Here is a 20,702-nt window from a genome sequence, read left to right on the forward strand (position 1 = left end):
AGCGTGAATTATTTAGATCTATTCCCTGTACTGCGCCACTCTTGCCCTCCAAAACCAAAATGCTTGGGTAGTAAGGTGTAAATTTTCAAAAATGCCTAGTGATTTCATGTGTCCAACCTGAAACATCTTAAAGGGGCCCCATTTTCAGAGACTGGTGTGCTCAGCACATTCTGAAAAATCAGCCCCCTTTAAGGTCGGGCAAACACAAATTGAGGCACACAAACTCACTAGTCATTTTTGAACATTTAAGCCTTTTTTAGATAAAACTTATTATTGGCTATCCAGTAAACTATCACAAATATTTAATGAAAATCATACATATTTAAGGAACTGTGACCCAGTATGGTGATGGACAGGATGTAAAATACCTACTAGATAGATATGCAGTGTAGTTGTAGATGTTTCGGTCCCAGGATATGAAAGAGACAAGATATTACCTCACCCACCTTGTCTCTCCACTAGATAGATATGTAGATTAGATTAGATAAAATAAAGCAAACATATGGGCCTGATTCTCCATTATCCTGCCCCTTGTGTAGTCATTACACAAGGATCAAAGTGTTTGGAAAGAATACACAATTAGTACTTTATGCAAATTGGGACACAGAATCAAAGAAATATACTATAAAGTTTCGTAATTAAACAAGACCAAAAAAACCCAAACCCATCCATAATCTAGAACCCAGATTATAGAAACATTGATTTAACCATAACATTTCAGAACATTTTTCCATCTGCTCAGGCAGTGGGTGATAACTGATGCTTCAGAAGTAGGCAAAGAAAAGAAAAGAAAAGAGTGGGTTGGGGTCAGATTTGTAAAGGTATTTAATCACCTAAAGATGCAATAAGGCACCTAGTGGGACTTTCTAAATCAATAGGATTTAGGCACCTAACCTACTTAGGTGCTTTTGAAAATCCCACTACATGCCTACTGGCATCTTTAGGCATCAGAATACCTTTAAAAATCTGATGCTGGCTCCAAGATTGGTGCAAATTGGCATGGCTTCACTGACGTCAGTGGAGCTATGTTGATTAACAGCTGTTGGGAACTGGCCCATTCAATTAGCCAATTATACAATATTGTACATGCTGGAAAAATTCCTTCCGGACTATAGTGGTAAATTTCTTGTTCTCTGAAACAAGAGATTTAATTACTTTCATCTTAATATGAACAATCATACTTTTTAATATAGAACATCATATGATCCAGCTCTTACGTATCTAGCGCATTGGGAGTTCACTTGAGTTACAAGATTGGTAGTTCCAAAGCAGTTGTGTTTATAATGACAATATGGATTTTTTCTCTTACCGATTTATGGCTTTTGGCTGTAATAGTCTTCACTTTATCAGGATCCCAGATAACAACATCAGCATCTGAGCCCACAGCAATCCGGCCCTTCCTTGGATACAGATTAAAGATTTTGGCAGCATTGGTGCTGGTAACAGCAACAAACTGGTTCTCATCCATTTTGCCTATGGCCTACAAGCAATTTGACATGAGTAAATTAAGCTTCCAAAATGGAGATAGAATATTGGTAATGTCAACATATAAGGGCATGTGTGCAGAGGAAATAAGGGATGGGGTTTCATGGTCCAAAGGTTTTATCAGCATGAGTTTGTGAGGTCTGTATTATTCAGGAGCAGCAAACAGATGAGTGAGTTATTCACATCATCCCAAACAAAAGCCACTAAACCCTTAATCCAGACTACACCATCATGTATGCTGTATATGCTACATATTTTATTACAGATAAAAGGCTTGTCTCAGTTCTGCTAAGGCCCCTTTCCACCACTCTCACATGTGAAGGTACCATAATATGGGTGTAAATTATTTATATCCGCTTTAAGGCACTTTTATACTGCCAGAGAAGCATAAAGGAGCAGCAGTACACCTGAAAAATCAGGCTGCCTTATTCTTATCCCTACACCTGCAAATCCAGGTTGCTTTAGTTGCACAAGTCCACTGTACAGGTCTTAAAGGGAGAGAAAAAATCATCAATGATCAAATTTTAGAAATATCTAATAATGGCATACGAAATCTTTGCTGCACACAACAATGTTGTGATTTTACAGTCCAATATTTTTGGATTTTCTCAGGCTAGAAACAAGAGCAGCATGCCCCAATGAAAAACAGACCATTCTCCTTGTTGTATGGTATAACAACACCCATTTCTAGCCTAAATATAACATGAGATACCAAGTCCACAACTGAATGTTGCCCCACCTGCATCTCAGCCCAATGTAGTTTTGCAGCTGACATTCCATGTTTTGTGGGAGAAAAGAAGAAAAAATGTCTCTGGTTGGTTGGTTTTTGTTCATTTTGCTTTTAAACAGCAGCTATTTGAAGCTGCTTCAGTTTTTGGAATCCTAGCAGTAGTCCCTGGCAAGTTGGATTGGGAAACAGAGTCCAGGTAAGGTGGTCAGAGGTGCACTATAAATGCAATCATAGAGCTTTACAGTTTGTAACATGCATATCAGCTTCACCTGTATGTACGGGTGGGGGGAATGCATTGTATATTAGGATCCATGGAACATCCAACAAATTGCTAACTTTGCGCTGTAAAATATTCCACTATAAATTACACAAGGAGTCCTCATTGAAATGGCTTTATATTATAACCTCAAGCTTTGGTTCCCATCCATTTGCAGTCTTTCAACAATGATATGACATTTCCCCAAATTAAATGATCTATTTGTCAAGTTTATACAAAGTCTACTTCAAAAGCGTTAATCTGCTTTGACTATTATGTCAGCTCCAAATACTCAATCTCACACAATACCAAAAAATGATGTACAGTCAATTAAACCTCAGGACTCCTAAAACACGATGCTTTTCCATTGTAAAAGAGAAATAAAATACAAAGCTTCTAACTGCGTTCCTACTAAGTATTTAAAAATAAATAATAACCTTATGGTAGCTTGTTCTATAGAAGCTCTCAGAAGATGGGGAAACCACATGAATGCTGGCATAGAGCCCCTTGGTTTTCATTATTCAGCCAATTTTTTAGTCTATAAAAATAAGCAATTACTCACGACAGACTTGTCCCAGACAACAGTCATTCTTTCCTCGATTCCATTAACTCCTTCAGGAATCATAGTGAAGTTATCCTTTCCGATGGCTTTCTGGGCGGTGCTGTAGGGACAGTGCCCACTTCCCGTCACCTGCAGGTCCCCACTAAGAAGAGTTAACACATGGAGTATTGATATTGCAGGACACACAGACTCACTTGGCATCACGTTGGGTGTGAATTTGTTTTATCAAATCTAGACATGAGAGGCACGTGCTCTAACCCACTCTAGCTACTAACAGCCACCACGTGCTATTCTGGTGGCTAAGGATCACTGAAGAGCAGGGGTGCTGTGGCCAGATCACCTTTCCTTAAGAAAACCCTCTGTCCTCAGCTTTACACCATCCAGGCATGTTAAAATAATCAACTACTGCCGAGATCAGCTGCTTTTCACCACAAGACTGGTACAAAGCCCACTTAACAGTGCTGAGGAGATGACTCCATTATTAGTGTTAACAAAGGTTATCAAACCCCTGTATTAAATATTCTACTTTAAAGATAAATCTATAATCATGTTAAATAAAAATAACATGATGAATACCAGCTGGCTTTGGGGGTTTTTTTTGGTCTACACATTTTTCATGGAATTTGTACAAGAAAAACTCTCTCTTTGTACCTTGTGACAGAGAACAGGCAAGCCTGCACTCTGATCATTCTGACACCAATTAGTTGTCCCCAGAAAAAGACAACACCTCAACTTCAAAGGTCTCAGCCATACATAATATTTCACTGCAGTTTCTCTGTCTCCAAAGGCTGAAGGTTGAGCTGACCATGCTAGGATTTGAACCAGTGGTCCCTCCCCATCTTAGTGTGTAAGTTGCAGGTTTGAAACACCAAGAGGCCTTAGATTCCAAGGTTAAAATCCCAGCAGCCTTACAAATAACCAAGTGAATGAAGAAAAAGGTCCTTTATCTGTCACATTAGTACAATTTGCCAACCCTATTCACTTATGGGAAACTTTCTGCATCATCTTCTGATCCTTTCCTATCCACAAGAAAATGAATCAAGCAACATCATGAGCCTTTGATTAGAAGACAAACCTCTTGGTTAATAGTGAAATAAGAGAGATTAGACTAAAAGTATTTTTTATATTAATGCGTTTCTTGCGTTACCGCAAATTACTAAACACATCAATGACATCACAAGATTTGCTTTCCATTTTATCTTGTCCTTGTTCTGTCCTCTAAGCTCACCACTGTCTTGCTGTATGAAAGTTTAATTTGACATAGTGGATTCTTTAATTTTCTACACGTATTAATAAATACAATTGTAGGGACAAGAAACCCTCCTCCAGCTCAATTGGCCTGCCCATTCCAAGTTTACCTTTACAATGCAGTCCTTTTTTTTTTTTTTTTTTTAACACCATTAATTCACTGCACCAGAAACAGTCTAGGACTCTCTCTTTTCCATGCTTTGTTGTAGTTGCCTTTCCCAGTGGTTTGTTCCATATGCCCTTTGTGTGAAGTTTTTCTGCTGAACCCCACAGTGCTTAGTCTTCTTAGTTCAAGAGCATCACTTAGGCCCCAATCCAACAAAAAACATTCGCATATACCTAACTTTAATCACGTGAACAGTCTCATTGCCTGAGTTTATTAATCAGTAAAATTGGGTATAAACATTAGAACTTGTCAGAAAAATTCAGGTTTTTCCCATGAAAAATTCTGTTTTTGATTAAAAAAATCAAAAAACTAAAATATTTAGTTTCTGAAATGTCACTATGATGGCACATGGGGTTTGTAGTTCAGATGCATCATGCTCCCATGCTCCTTCATTGACCAGGCTGTCTGATCATATTACATCTCCTATGAAGCACCACCATCTCATTTCTTGGTGAGGGGAAGCAGTACCTCATGGGAGATGGAGTCTGGCTGGGGAGCCCAGCCCATACGTAAGTGTGGGAGCCTGAGGTATCTGAACTACATCTCCCATGAGGCATCACAGTGGCATTTTGGATTCCAGGCATTCAGTTTTTCAACAACAACAAAAAATCTAAATTTTCTGTGGAAAGCAGACATTTTTTGTTTGGTCAAAAATCCAGTTTTCTGTCAAAACAGTTTCAACAGTGAATTTTCAACCAGCCATCAAAAGCATGCTAACCTTATGTTGTGAGGCTTGTTTAATGCTTGTAAAATGTTGTGAGATCTACTGATGAAAAATGCTATAGAATATATTATTATTTATCATAATCATATTCATCCTTGGGTAAAAAACCATATATAAATGTACTGCAAAGTATTAATATATAGGATTTTTTTAAGCTTCAATGTATTGATTTAAAGTATTAGACCTGAAAGCAGGCTAAGCTGCTGTCATGTAAGATCTCTGACTCTAAGCCAGTAAGGCAGGGGAAGGAGGGGGAAGCATTTCTGCATGTTTGGAGCATAATGAAAATTTCCCTGATTTCCCAGTTTTTCTGCATGATTTTGATATTAAAAGATGGCTTTATCTGGGTTACAATTCTAAAAATTCTATTGCCATTTTAGCTATGCCAGTTTGACCCACATATTATTAATATGTTGGAAGCCTCTTGTGGAGAACACACAGCTGTGTCTGCTGCAGTAAAAATAATGATTTTTTTATACATTGCCGCATGAGCTGGTTAAAAGTCTGATCCTGTTCCCACTGAACTCAACAGCAAAACTCCTAATGATGTCAATGGTGCAAGATCAGGCCAGAAAAGACCTTTTCCTATTTTCATTTTAATGAACAGAAAGATCAAATAAAGGAGCTAATTTCATCTGCTCCCAAGGCCAGCACCAGTCAGAAATGAACCAATTTCTGTATAACCCCACCAAAAATACATCTGACTTAGGGCCAGATTCTGCTCTCATTAACATCTGTGTAAGTCCAGCACCAGTGGAGTGACCGTGTATTTACACAGGTGTCACTGAGCAGAAGTCATCCCCTACTGCACATACAGAGATGCATGCACATAGTCTCTGATGTACAGGTACCTAGACACACGTCTCCCCATGCTTTTATATCACCCATGTACATAACCTGTCAACCTGCTGTGGGGAAACCTCACTTCTGGAAGAAACATGATCTGCAAGCAAATGACCATTTTTAATCCTAAAAATGTTCTTCATCCAAGGTATGGGTATCTCTGGAAGCAGGAATCAGCACAGTTAGGGACATAGTGCCACCTCCTGGTGTTAACTAGTGGCTTGGCTGGCAAACTGAACTACTCACTCTACTGTCAGCACTCTGTCCTGCTGGGACTCAAATGGAAGTCCCCTATCACCCCAAAGCAGCGGCTCCACCACTTAAGCCAAAGAAGAATCTCAATGAGCTAGAAGCAGTGCACACTTTCCGGAGGTGATACCCAATTCCAGGTTGCCAAGACACTGCTGGTAACTTGTTGAACATGTTCAGAGCTACCTGAACCTCTGGGCAGACGGATGACGTATTACCCCTTCTAACCCTTGGAATGACTAACCTCCTCCGGAAGGTTCTCAGCAAAACATCTCAGCTCCCACCCCTTCCTTCCCCAGCCCCTATCAGCGGGATACCCATCTCTTTGCTGTTCCTATCCCCTCCTATCTCTCTGATGATAACCCTCCTCTCTCTCTCTCGCCTTCTCCTGATCCCTCTGCAGACAGACAGCACACCCCCACCTCCCATCAGTGGGCTGACAGCCTCCTATAACCAGTCTGTTTCTTCCCAAATGCAAACTTGAATCCCTAAATGAAGCTTCTCTGGCATCCATACCAGTTCCTCCCCACCCCTCAGCTGCCCTCCCAATGTGTACCACTTACCCCTGCTGGTTTCCAGCCTGAGACCAATAGAGATGGGGCACAACAAGAGGGCAAGCCAGGATGGGGCCTAAGGCAATGTCGACGCTGCCGCTGGGAGGTGCGATTCCCAGCCTAGTTGACAGACTCACACTAGCTCAGCTCAAGTTGGCGTGCTAAAAATAGCAGCGTGGACATTGCGGCACTGGTGGTGGCTTGGGCTAATGACCTGAGTTCAGACCCAGGCTGTCAGGTGGGTTTGGACAGGCAGCTAGCGCAAGCCACCACCCTGTGCCATAACCTCCCCATTGCTATTTTTAGCATGCTAGCTCCAGCCGAGCTAGCACAAGTCTGTCTACCTGTGCTGGGAATTACACTCAGCAAAATCAGGCCTCCAAGCAGGCAGACATCCTCCTGCCTCATGGCGTGGCACCCCTTAGCATCACTATTAACCCTCAGAATCTAGCCATTCTCCAGTGGCTTGATTTTCAGAAATGCTGAGCATCTACAAATCCCACTGAAGTCACTGGAAGCTGCGGGTGCTCAGCACCTTTCAAAACCAAGCCAAGACGTTAAAAACTGAAAGATTAGCCCCTGTCCTAAAAGCACATGTGCATGTATGTGTGCACGCAGATTACAACAAGCATTTTCACTTAAGAAGAAGTTGATGCATGGGACCGTTTTATTGTTAGCAGAGCTCAAGGGAAAGGTACAACACAAGGTCTGTTCAGGGCAGAAGATGAGCCAAGATATGGCACCGTCTCACTAGTTAACACAAAACACATGAGAATCAAACTCCTATCTATCTTTCAAATGCAACATTACGTTAGAAATGGCCACGCTCCCTCCTTGACCCTATTCCTCCCTGCCAGGAGTCCTCTAGGGAAAGAAGTGGGTCACCCAAGGGAAAGTCAACAAGTCTCCTCTCTCTCGTGTACCGAAACACCACCTAGAGGCTGGGATGATGCACGCACAGAAAACCAGGGTTACATTTACTTTGGTGGAAGTTGTGAGAGCGATGGTTGTTGACCTTTCAACCTGGAAGCTTTTTAATAATAAATAACTCTCACTGCTGAATAAATCCTGTACCACATTTCTTCAGTTGAAATTGCAAACAACATATCACTCTTCACATCAAGTCCTGTTTGTTCTGTTACCTTCACAATAGATCAGTAGATTAACATCTATACAATATACATCCGTACAACTCTAATTCTCCCATATGTCTATAGAATTAAACAGGCAGGCTCTTTTTAGTTATGCTTCTGTTGCTCTATGTGCATTATGTACACTACATAATCTTCCAGCCTATAAAGCAGGCCAAGGAAATCTGCCTCAGCAAGTTGCACTGTCAGTTTACTATAGCTTCTGTTACTGATAATTTTGAGTCTGACCCAGCTCCCACTGAAGCCAATGGGAATTTTGTCATTAACTTTAATGATCGCAAGATTGGGTTCTTAAGGACTAATTCTATTGTAACCTAACATCTCTTGTCCATCATAATTTTATACACTAGGAGCTTGATTCAAAGCCCTTTGAAATCAGAGATAATATACCCATTGACTTCAATGGGTTCTGGAACAGTCTCTAGATGTTGCATCTGGCGTGGGTTTTGCACTCATTTGACTGGCTGATTATAAACAATTAAAGGTTATACCATGCTAAGAGTGAGTTCAAGTGATCTGGTGTGGTGGGATCAGGACTCAGAGGTGGTGAGGTCACAAAGGCTGCAGCCTTGGCCCAGTTTTTGCTCCAATAATGTGTCCCATCTGTCCCCAGGCTGGCAGTGATTGGCTCGCCAAAAACTAGAGGACCTGGGGAGAAGCAAGAATATACAGTAAATGGTTAAAATCCACTTGCCAATGCATTATGCAGCTTACTGCGAACAGCCATGCATAATTTACATGTTGCTACATGGACAGCATAACTCCTAAGAAATTAAACAGCCCTGGCTTTGTCCGTATTATAAAAATTTAATCAGGCAGCTTGCCAAGCCACATATGCTTTTGATCGAAATATTTACAAAATTCTCTAATCTGGGAGGAAAGAAGTTCAAAGTTGTGTTTAATTTGAATAATCTTATCACCGCCATCTTTTCTCTGATTTTAAGTGAGTTTGTGCAGTGGATTGAAGGCCCAGGAGCCTGAAGTTCTTTACGTACGCACAGAACATGTGCAGCGCAAGCAAGCGGAAATGCAGGCTTTCGCACCAGTGTACCTCAAGCATCAGAAGGGGACACATTAAAGATCCAGAGGAGAGTTTGCTCTTGCTCCTTGGCCTCTTTGCACTGCCCAGTGGCAGAGGTGCCAGTGGTCTAAAGTCAAACTAATTTCTCCTCCTGCTGCCTGTCATTGGTGATCCCCAAGGTAACCCATACTCCACAGCACTACAGAGCAGCACAGCTGCCCTTCCCTTGCACTTCTATGTCTCTGCGGCCTGCCTCTCACCTGCCTAACTGTAAGTGAGAGGTGCTGGAAGTGTTGAAGGCTGAGGGAGAAAAATAGAACCAGCAAAGGACAAGATGAGGGAAAGAAAATGAGAGAAAAGAGAAAAGCAGAGATAATTGAGAAGAACAGAACATGCATTAAGAGGAGAGACAAGGAGCGGAGTCAGCAATAAAGTAGGACTTGCAGCCGGTGTGTATTAAAAATACAAAGGAGCTGAGCATGGGGGGGAACAACTCCTCAACACAGCAGGGAGCAAAACCTCTCCCTCTGAGGTTCAGTGCATGCATTCTATTTTCCCTCACCCACTGCTAGCTCATGAAGCTTTGTAGCGCTAGCAGTAACTGACAGCAAGTGCTAGAGAGAGACATTCTGGCAGCTGCCCCACAAAGGCTGAGAGTCTGTGCTAGGCCTTACAAGGGAAGATGATCTTCTTTGCAAGAATGAATAGCCAGTAAGAGGTAGCGTGTGAGAAGGGAGCATTAAGATGCACATTTCAGGTAGGTAGGAGGGAGAGTGTCACGGTTGAATAGAGTAGTGGGGTCTCACTTCCATTTTCCCAAAAACAAATTGTTAGCACAACTGCAGCCATTTGAGTCAGTGGATACTGACCCCTGCATTCAGCAATTTGGTTAGTTGCTAGAGCTTCCATTCGGTAAACTGATACCTAACGCACGCCTCCTTTGGGGAGAATGCACTGAGTTCCATACCTTTCTTCCTAGCCAGTGCAATGATATCAGCCGCGCTCTTACTCATCACCTTGGTGATATACACTGGACAGTTGATTCGACTGGCGATGGTGATGGCACGGAAAACAGCTTCCGCTTCAAGCTGGAATGGACAAGAAAACAGGCAGAAAAATGTAAGTAGAAAAGCAGAAGGAAGTTAAAGTGAAATCTAGGACTGAGCCAGATTTCTCTCTTTTTAACAACAACAATGGCCTTGTTCTGCTTGGCTCAGATACTGCTGTGCAGTGTTGGATGGGAGGGAGAAAAAAGTCACACATAGGCTTACACAGCTTGTGTAAGGGCCAAACACAATTCTAGAGTGTACCCTTTCTACTTTTCCAGAGGCACATGGTGCCTCACCAGGGCATAGTGGTGGTGAGAAGGCAAGGACACAGCTCTGCCCCAACCCCATGCATCAGCTACCCAGCACAGCTGGCCTGGGGGTTGATAAGCTAGAATAGTGTAGCACCAAGCTTCCCTGTACTATCCCAGGGCAATGCAGCTCTGTACCCCACTGCCCCTTATTAATAGCACTATCAAGCCTAAAATAGTAACAAAGAAATGTTATAAAGGACTTTGCTGCTAGAACCAAAGCTGCACTCCCTCCCCTATTAACTCTTCCAAATCCACATTTCTTCATGAAGCCCCATGGCCTTCCCCCTACAAACAAAAAGGGAAAGGAAGGGGAAAATAGTGTCATAATTCATAGAAATTCTCTGTGCCCTCAGACAATGCAGTCTTAGGCCCAATCTTTACAAAAGGATAAGACAACAGTGAATGTAAGTATTTCTAAGGAATAGCATCAGCAATATAGGTTGAATTTAGCCCATAATCCATAGAAGGCTTTCAAACATCCTCCAGTAAGTCCCCTCTGTTTCTCAGTGTCAATGCAATCTCCCACAAGGAGCCATCTGGGACATGCATACAAATTATTTGTCTTCAGCTGGAGCAGCAGTGTCTTTCCAGGGCCGCTAGAGGCCTCTCTTCACTGCCATTAGTCCAGTGATCGGTCCAAACCCTCTCTGCACAGCTCCATCCCGATACCAGAAGTGTTACTTAAATCCAGAAAACTGGAGTGACCAAAATATTAGACACAAGGTTATTGATAATTCTCTTCAAAGTCTTTATCAGTCAAGCATCTGATGCTGCAAAGACAGCATCTCCAAAAGCACATGGCCTAAATCTTTACAGTTTAAGTACTTCTTTTAACTCTCTTCTCCTAAAATTAAAATGTTCACTGCAGCAATTATTGTTTTTCACCTGATGTTCTCCTAGGAGCCATTATTACAAACATATACACCTAATGACAAGCCAGAGTGTAGATTCATATCCTAATATGGGAATGGTTCATCACCAGGCAAGCCTGAGGAAAAAGTAGAGAGGTTTTGTACCTCAGTAATGGGGCTGCCACATGTGGTGGTAAGAAATACTTCAACTTACTTTTTGGCAAATATCAAACTAGGATTTTCCCCAGGCCTTCACTCCCATTAACAGGAAAAGACTCTAATTTAGAAAAATCCACACCCCTCAGTGATATAGCTATGCCAACCTAACCCCCAGTGTAGACAGAGCTAGATCAACAAAAGAATGCTTCTTTCCTAGCTACTGTCTTGTGGGGAGGTGATATTCCAACACCCACGGAAAAACCCCTGCCATCAGTGTAGGCTCCATCTACAGAGACGGGTATGCCAACATAGCTACAGAACCATAATTATGCCACTATAGTACCCATAATGTAGACATGGCCTTTGAAAAATCCTTTTTCAATGACCTATGCTGATCCATGCATGAACGGATTTTATTATAGGAGAAAAGTGCATAAATCAAGCTGACCCACAGAATCCTTCCATTCTCATGAATTCACAATATTACAATATGTAGATGTTTGTGAATATGTACAGATAGTAGGAAAAAACATTTATTAGGAGTGTTTTTGGCTGAAATGTCTTGATCAGCTGATGTACAATATGTCCTATGAATATTTTTAGCGTGATGTCTCGTACTTAGAAAATTTTGCAGAGAATGGCATTATCAGAACAGGCTGTGAAAAGCAGATGGTTTCCTGTCCCCGCCTCCAACCATCCATCCATCTATCATCTTCTCTTTTATTTATTTATAAGAAACCTACTTCCCATGGTATGTAGATGCCAGAAGACATTTCCAAGAAATACAGACTTAGTTAAGCCTCTTACCTCCTCAGGTCTGCTTAGGGCATGTCCCTCAGGTCCTGTGATTCCCATCTCCAGGATACGTTTTTGTTCCTAGAATGTAACAGACAAATGCTGACCACCTCTAGAACAAGATACATTTATATTAAACTTCCTTTAGTGTACCGAGGGACACGTTTTCATACCGCCTCCATTTTTTGTATGTGCAACTGATAGTGCCTGGAAAAAGGGAAGAAAGGACGGAAAGACCGGCCCTAAATATATTGGGCCAGATTCTTCACTGACAAACACCACATGCAACCCGCTATGGATTTCAGTGGAAGATTTGTGGCTGCAAGGCAGTATAGAATTTGGTCTATTGTGACTGCCCCATGAGAAAAATGCTATTGTCCTCCCTTAAAAAGGAGTCTTATGAGAGAACACTCAATGCCATGAAATATTGTACTTATTAAGGAAAATATTGTACTTATTAAGGACAAACCTTGTACTGTAATTCCTCTTTTGCTTACACAATATTTTTCTTCTCTCTTTCCTCCTAAGTAGTATCATTATTTTCTCAACCTGTTTGACAATATCTATTTACCCTGCTGATTCTTCCTCTGACCCTTTCAGGGGTCTTGCTTACATGATCTAAATTTTCTGTAATTCTTTTACAGTTGATCATGAAGATGCATAACTAAATGCCTTCTAACCCCACTAAAAATGCACCCCCTTGGTGTTATATTACTACTTAATGTTTTGATGTTATCTTAAGAATGGATATTCCAAGTATTCATTGCTCAGTCAGCTGATGTTTGTCAGCAAAATGTTGTGCCAAAGCTTCTTATGAAGGGACATGTGGTCAATCCTTATGATTTCATATAAAGATCATGCAAAGGGTGTTTTTTGGAATAAACTTTCTGATCAAAAAAAGGTGATGGATTAATAGGACCTGTAGACACAGCAAAAGCTTTCTCACACAGAGCTATTAATGCCCCACAAATCTGACCTGTCTCACCCTTAGGTCTCTAATGAGCAGAGTTGGCCAGATGTAATGATTCTGTGATATAGACAAATGTCCTCTAGAGACAGGGATGAAATTACCTAACACGTTTTCATATGTAACCTAATGAATATTTGATCCCAGGTCTCTGGGGGTGAAAAGCTAACGTACTACCAACCTACTCTAACAAGAATCGTTTAGATTACACACAGATTTGTGTCTTCACTATACTGGGTGACAAATGGATAATACATCATGACCATATAGATAAATCCACTATACTAACCAGACTGTGTCCTTGAGACACATTTGGGTAGAAAACCAAAATATTTTGCATATATATTTAAAAATAATTTTAAATAAAATGCACCTGTCACCTATGCATGCAGGGCTGCAGACAATTAAAATACAATTAAAAAAATTACAAATATATAACATGAAAGAAGCGGGATGACAAAGAATGGCATCATTTAAAAATAGGCTAGTCACATCCAGAAGATGGCAGAATGAAGCAGACAGAATGACAAAATTATCCACTGTAAGAGGATTCAATAGTGTTAATAAACTAGGACATGAGTTTGATGAGATAAACATTTGGGTTTACATACTGGTTAGTCATTCAAGCATCCACCATAAGCAGCTTTCTTTCCACCACCAGTATCTTGCTGTAGAATACAACTCTTTTTTTTTTTAAACTTCCTTCCCCTTTTCTCTACCCCTAATCTTTTGTCTATCTGCATGTTCTATGGTTTGTCTATTAGAGACGATCAAAAAATTTAATGCAACACTTTTCCATCAGAACTCATTTTAATTGAAATGTTTCATAGAAATGTGTTGATTTTGATACATTTTTTCCAAAATGTTGTGTTTCAGTACTGTAATTTTGATTCATATTGTTTTGACTTTTATATTATACTAAAATATTGGGTTTATTATACTTATATATATGGAGATATAGCTATCTCAGAGAACTGGAAGGGATCCCGAAAGGTCATCAAGTCCAGCTCCCTGCCTTCACTAGCAGGACCAAGGACTGATTTTGCTATATCCATTATAATTTAATATCATAGAAAAGTTGAAAGAAAAATGTTTTAAGGGTTTGAAGCACATTTTTTTTCCCATTTAGCAGGAAATTTCATCCTTTTTTTTCCGAATTGGAATGATTATTTCCCCTGAAAATGTTGGGATTTCCCATGGAAGAGAAATTCCAGTTCCTGATCAGCTCTAATATCTAGTGTAATTAGATCCATGCAGGCAAATCCCTGAGCCCATGTGACGCTTCACTGAAGTCAACGGGACTCCACACAAACACAGGGCTCCACTGATGCATATCCCGTTGTAGGATCAGGGCCTTATATTGTTAATTCTTCAGCGCAGGGGCCATATTTTTTAAATCACTGTAATGTGTCATGTAATGTTATGACCATATATACTTTTTTTTTAAAACAAGAAAATAATAATCCTGTCACCACAACCTCTTCGTTTTGAGTCTATGGATGAACTCCTGGAAATCAATGGGAGTTCAGCCATTGACTTCACTGTGGTCAGGATTTCACCCTCCATCCGCTGTCCTACAAATCACGGCTGTGGCATCCTGTGCTACTGGGACAGCTGTACACCGTTAGGCCCTGGTTTCCTGGAGGGGCACACTCTCGTGTCTCAGAGGACATTTTAAAGGGACACAGTATTTGAATTTTCTTAACTTGACTAATTTCCAGATTCAGAGAGAGCGTGGACTCATTTATTTTTAATAACTTTTTAGGAAGTTTTATAGGGTTGGTTTTTTTGTTCCCTTTGTAGATGTTTATAAGGGTCTTTTCAGCAAAGAAGCATGAACAGGTCTGAGAGCAACACCATCAAATGTGCTTGGGCCCATAGCCTTACCCCCCTTGCACACACTGACTTCTTCAGCAGCAGCAATACTGGGGTAAGGCCTCCCAGCTCCTCAACCGCTCCCCAGTATCTTCACGGGATTCTTCCTGTTGCTTGTCCACCCAGCTGCCACTGCTCAATTCACGGACCCAATTCTTGCATCCCCATGTCCCTCCCACTGACGCCCCTTCTTTTATTCCCTAGGCCCCACCAGGGAGCTGTCAGGAGTATCACCTTACAGCCTGCATGCTGTATCATTACACACATGGAATTCTATACTGGTATTCCCATAACCCAATGGTTTATCATTACAAGAAATTAGATTCAGTAAGGAAGCTTTACTAGGTAGTCTCTGTTTTCCCACCAATACTGTCTCTGATTGTTGTACTAGCAGACAAGTTTCCCTTCTCCCCGGTCACATGAAACATATTCACTCTCTAAGGGAAACAGAAGAAGAAATTCGACTCACTCACCTGAGCTATCAAATCTCCATTTTCAGCATGGACCATGATTACAGCTCCAAGCCCTTTCAGAAAGGTAAAAGCTTCATAAAGCTGGAAGTGGTACAAAGAGGGGCATGTTACTTATTTCACAAACACTTCTCCTCATATTTTAAATCATATTTTTATGCTGGCCCTTGCACAAGTGTTCAGCCACCACCAGCCCCATGTACAGTCCCTGCTAGGACCCCTGTGGCTGCTAGCTATTCCATGTCCCCACTCTCCACACCAGCCAGTCACAGAGCACCTGCCTATGGAGTGGTGCAGCAGCTGCACTCCTGAGAAACTATGTGCCACCTATAGGCAAAGTGTCTCCCTGAGATCCTTCTAAGGCAAGGCAGCTATGCACCTCCTCCAACACAGGCACGTGTCTTGTGAGAGTTCTCTGGTCTGTAGTTTGAGTACAGGCAGCTAACTAAATAAATAGATATAAAAAAGCTTCCATGAATGAACAAGGAATAGGTCCACTAAATTGGAATAGCAGTTAAGCTATGGACACTTTTAGTATAGGTACAGTACCCGTATGTTCCCTTAAGTATACACTTCATGCACGTTTCTGTAAGTGTGGGTACAGTTTCAATCTCACGAATGTCTTTCATTTACAGCTAAAGAATTCTATTGTTTTCTCTCATGGGCTTCCATGTTAATTGCTTTCCAACATTCAAAAATAATCCCTACAAAAGAAAAGCAATGGATTCTATTCCTTACACGTGGGCTTTTCAAAAGCACCTAGGGGGGTTTAGGGACTGCCACTGAAAGTCAATGGGACTTGTGCTCCTAATGCCTTTAAGCACTTTTGAAAACTCCACCCTCCATTTTCTGTATTTGGTCTCACTAAGTAATATTGGGAGCCCAGTTTTCAAACTTGGGCACCTAAACTTAAAATATCCGGTCTTCAACTGAGTTACTCAAGCAATTACTCAATGGGCTTGGGGCATGTGAGCATTGATCTGAGCATCCAAATGTGGAAATGGGCACTCTGCTTTAGCCATTCAAGTTTAAATATTGGATCCCTTGCCCCCTTCTCCACCTTTTCTTAATATGTTTTGCTGTAATTAATCCCATCAAGAAGTTGGACTTGGCATGCACCTCTTCTCAAGAGGATGCTGTTACATTAAAAAGTCCAATGAAAACCACATGAATTGGAGATGTAACAACAGTTGTTTAAGAGAAAAGGAAACAGCTCTGGAAATAAGTGGGAATGAAGCATTTGCTCAACTGAATAAGCAAACATTATTATTACTAACAGATGCCATTGTCCAATTACAATGATCTGCTGTCTGTGAATTAGAAAGCTGAAGAGGTTGGATCTATAACAAGTGCTATACAAACAAGCTCATTGTAATCTCCAACTCCAACAACTGAACACAAGAACATGCTTTCCCAAAGAACATGCTTTAGCAATTTGCAGTGAGTGAGAAACACGTGGGATTTCAAAAGCTATGTCACTTTTAATATTGCCACTAGTGTATCGTCTTTTTCCCCCCCGACTCAGATTGAATGTTCCAAAGCCAACAAGTGAGGATATAAATCCACGGCAAAATCTTGAGGGGTGTCTGCTACTTCCACTGAGCCTAATACCATGAAAGAGGCATTAGTCACCTCTTTGCAAGGTGCTGAGTGCCATGTGCTCTCAAGAGCCTCCATGGTAAATACAGATGCTCAGCATCTCTCAGGCTTTGGCCTCCAGAGAGACAAATTTCATATGTATGCATTTTCTCAAGTTCAGTTCAAAAGCAGCATGACTGTCTCAGGTAGCTCTAAACTTCTTAATTAATCAACTGAAAGGAGTTTACGTATCACAACAATGATAAGCATGCTGAAGAATACCTGACTGTCGGACATTTGGTAGAGATCTTTATAGGCCATGTAGACTTGGAAAGAATTAACACCTGTTCCAAGACAAAACACAAGAGAGTTGCAATGTTAAGTAGATTCTTAAAGTATTTTTGAATGTCTGTTTTGGAGGAAAAGATTATTCAGGAAAATTGACACAGGATATTCACCTTGATTAAGTGATGACCCCTTTTGCTGGGCCCCAATGTACAGTTACTGCCCACCTCCCATTCCAGACTAGACCTGGAGCAAGCCAACCACCATTGCAATTGAGATACACCTCTACCCCGATATAACGCTGTCCTCGGGAGCCTAAAAATCTTATGTTATAGGTGAAACCGTGTTATATCGAACTTGCTTTGATCCACCGAAGTGCGCAGCTCTGCCCCGCTCCCCCCCGGAGTGCTGCTTTACCGCGTTATATCCAAATTCGTGTTATATCGGGTCACGTTATATCGGGGTAGAGGTGTATATGAGAGATATACATGTGTGACCAAAGAGATACATTAAGCCTGCCAAGGCGGAACCAATAGTCGTTTCTTATCCAAGGGAACCCAACCAAAGATTAATTATAATCCTATGTGAGCATTCTCTGGATAGACAGGCTGAAAGATATACTCCTAACCAAGTAATGCAAATTCTCTGTTGCTACTTTCCTTTTTCTGTCTTAGGGCCATACCCTGACCCATTGGCATCAGTATGTGTTTTGACCCCATTTAAGTCAATGTTCCCCCTGAAGTCAATACAATACTGTTTTCGCAGCTGAAAACAGATTGGTAATATGGCACCCATCTGGCTATATGGCCATACAGGGTCAGAGATCCTACCTCAGCTGGTGTACATTGACCTAGTCAATGGAACTACATGTTTTTACACCAGCTGAGGATCTGGCCCATTACTTATAAACCTAACTATTTAAACAAATACTTTTTAAAATGTGCCTGATGCCTTCTCTCATGCCAGTGAGACCCAGCAAGGTCCCATCCCACATGTTATGAACGTACCATTTAAGTCATGCCTATGAAATCCTGAAGATAGTCAAAGAAATGGGTAGAGCAATCTATGGATCCACTTGGCCAGTATAGTACTTTCCTATGTGATTTCTTTACATCCTATGTGAGAGGCAAATAGATTCATGGGTCATGTAGACTGGCTGCTGAAATGGTTGTAAGTCAGAGGAAGTGGTCTGCACCTTTATGAACAGTTGCGCCTGCAAAATGTTCAACCTCTCTAAAGCCAAAACCTCTTTGAATGAGCACTCTATTGATTTAGAACTGATTAACTGTCCAGCTATGACAGGCCAATCTCATCAGCAGCTCTGAAAGCTCCCTGGTGATTCCTCCTGAGAGCATATTAGACAAACTCCAAGTTGAAATGTGATAACTAAGCATTGCTTCTTAACTAACCTGGGATCACTTTGTCAATCAATGTAAAATACATAATAGGGTCTAGATCAGGGGTCGGCAACGTTCGGCACGCGGCTCGCCAGGGTAAGCACCCTAGTGGGCCGGGCCAGTTTATTTACCTGCTGACGCGGCAGGTTCGGCCGATCGCGGCCCCCACTGGCCGCGGTTCGCCGTCCCGGGCCAATGGGGGTGGTGGGAAGCCGCGGCCAGCACATCCCTCGGCCCGCACCGCTTCCCGCCGCCCCCATTGGCCCCGGACGGCAAACCGCGGCGAGTGGGGGCCACGATTGGCCGAACCTGCCGCGTCAGCAGGTAAATAAACTGGCCCGGCCCGCCAGGGTGCTTACCCTGGCGAGCCGCGTGCCGAACGTTGCCGACCCCTGGTCTAGATCCTCAGTTGATGTCAATGGAGCAATGAAGAGTCACATCAAGACAATTTATACCAGCTGAGAATCTGGCTCAGATGTTTCCAGTTTTCAGCAGATATTCTATATTAATTTTTAAAGCTCCTGCCATGTTGAAAAAAGTATCCTATTTTATTTGGGCTTTATTTGGGCTTTACCTCCATGTCTCCTATCACACTTGAGTAATTCACACTGACCGAGACACTACAGCACCAGTGAGAACGAAGGTGACCTCCAAATGCTATACCTCTCAAGCAATCCACTTAGGACCCCATAATACATTCTGCTTTCTGGACCAATGAACAGATTCTTTCTTAAAGTAAATGCCAGGTCATATTTGTATTGAAAACTCAAATTTCTATACTGGGAGCGAACTATTAACCCAGTTGTCTGCACCCGGCTCTTAATGTAAGCCCTCAAGCACATACTAGAGCCATTTGTGAGCCAGCTCCGGAAAATAACAGCTAACCTTTGATACACGCTGCAGTACACTTGCTCGATAGTAAATCCAGCTGAAACTAGATTTAAATCCACATGATCAAAGATGATAGCAGGGGCAGAGGACTGATTTGGCACGGTCAACAATGGCAAATGCTGTCAGCCTGTAAAATCAGCCCTATTATAAAAAGCATTGTAAAATTAGCTACATTTTGCCCAAATTGTACATAATCCTGAAGATTAAAGACTTTAAAGGTCGACAGAAAATTTTGTGGCCTAAAATCTGGTTACAAAGCAGGTGTACTGTTACAGTAGTGCTGCTCAGAATGAAAGCTCCTATATTACTCCATCTATGTGGTTTCTGACTGAAAAACTGTCTACACAGTAAACAAGCTCTGCTTTGTTTGTATAGTTATACAGTACAGTTCTATTTAAATAGAGCTTCTCAGATTTGGTCCATCATAACCCTCTACAAAGGACACTGCATGTATGTATTTGGCTTTCTGACACACAAGAGTCAGCATATGTAGTCCAGATTATACTTTTAGCAATAAATACCTAATTGGTTCCCAGGAACTCTGAGTGCACATGAACAAATGGGTAATGAACTATGTAAATGTGTGCTTTGTGGGCACAACTTAGGCACCTAGACCAAGATTTTTTTTTAAAAAGCGTCTAAAGTTAGGCTCCGAAATAAGTAACCTGATTTTCATAAGTATTGGGCCTCCACTATCTTCCAGTGGGAGCTGCTGAGTGGTCAGCAGTTCTGAAAATCAGGTCACTACTGCAGATGCCTAAATGTGGATTTAGAATCCTAACTTCAGGCTCCAAGTTTTGAAAATCTTGGCCTTAATTTTGAAAATTAGCCATATATTTCCAAATTTCATGTCAAAGCAGGTGAAGTGCCATGTGGCATTGTTGTTCAAAGATGAATAGCCTATGATGACTGTCCAAGCACTCAAGGTTGGTCTCCTAATTTTGTTATCTTAATATAAGGCCTGCCTTGCACTTTGCATAGCGTTATTTCCATCTGTCAAGTGCTACCATTTTTATCAGATAACATTTTCCCCTTGCTGATCTGAATTCTCCTCATCTGTGCTGGCATCTCTCTACTGCCTCTAA

At 41.6% G+C, this 20,702-nt stretch overlaps 1 protein-coding gene across 3 annotated transcripts in view; it reads right to left on the reverse strand.

Annotated features, from left to right (window-relative positions):
* The window catches only part of CRMP1 (collapsin response mediator protein 1), a 55,866-nt gene that overhangs the window by 3,103 nt on the left and 32,061 nt on the right, over positions 1-20,702 (reverse strand). For all 3 annotated transcript variants that reach the window (XM_065405670.1, XM_065405669.1, XM_065405671.1), the window contains exons 5-11: positions 17,327-17,388; positions 15,470-15,550; positions 12,167-12,235; positions 9,957-10,077; positions 8,460-8,616; positions 3,034-3,175; positions 1,310-1,480 (exon numbers count right to left, since the gene is read on the reverse strand). In XM_065405670.1, coding sequence (XP_065261742.1) covers positions 1,310-1,480; positions 3,034-3,175; positions 8,460-8,616; positions 9,957-10,077; positions 12,167-12,235; positions 15,470-15,550; positions 17,327-17,388 — 803 coding nt within the window. The remainder of the gene's footprint in view (positions 1-1,309; positions 1,481-3,033; positions 3,176-8,459; positions 8,617-9,956; positions 10,078-12,166; positions 12,236-15,469; positions 15,551-17,326; positions 17,389-20,702) is intronic.

This window comes from Emys orbicularis, chromosome 5 (genome assembly GCF_028017835.1).
Source record: "Emys orbicularis isolate rEmyOrb1 chromosome 5, rEmyOrb1.hap1, whole genome shotgun sequence".
Classification (NCBI taxonomy): Eukaryota; Metazoa; Chordata; order Testudines; family Emydidae; genus Emys; species Emys orbicularis.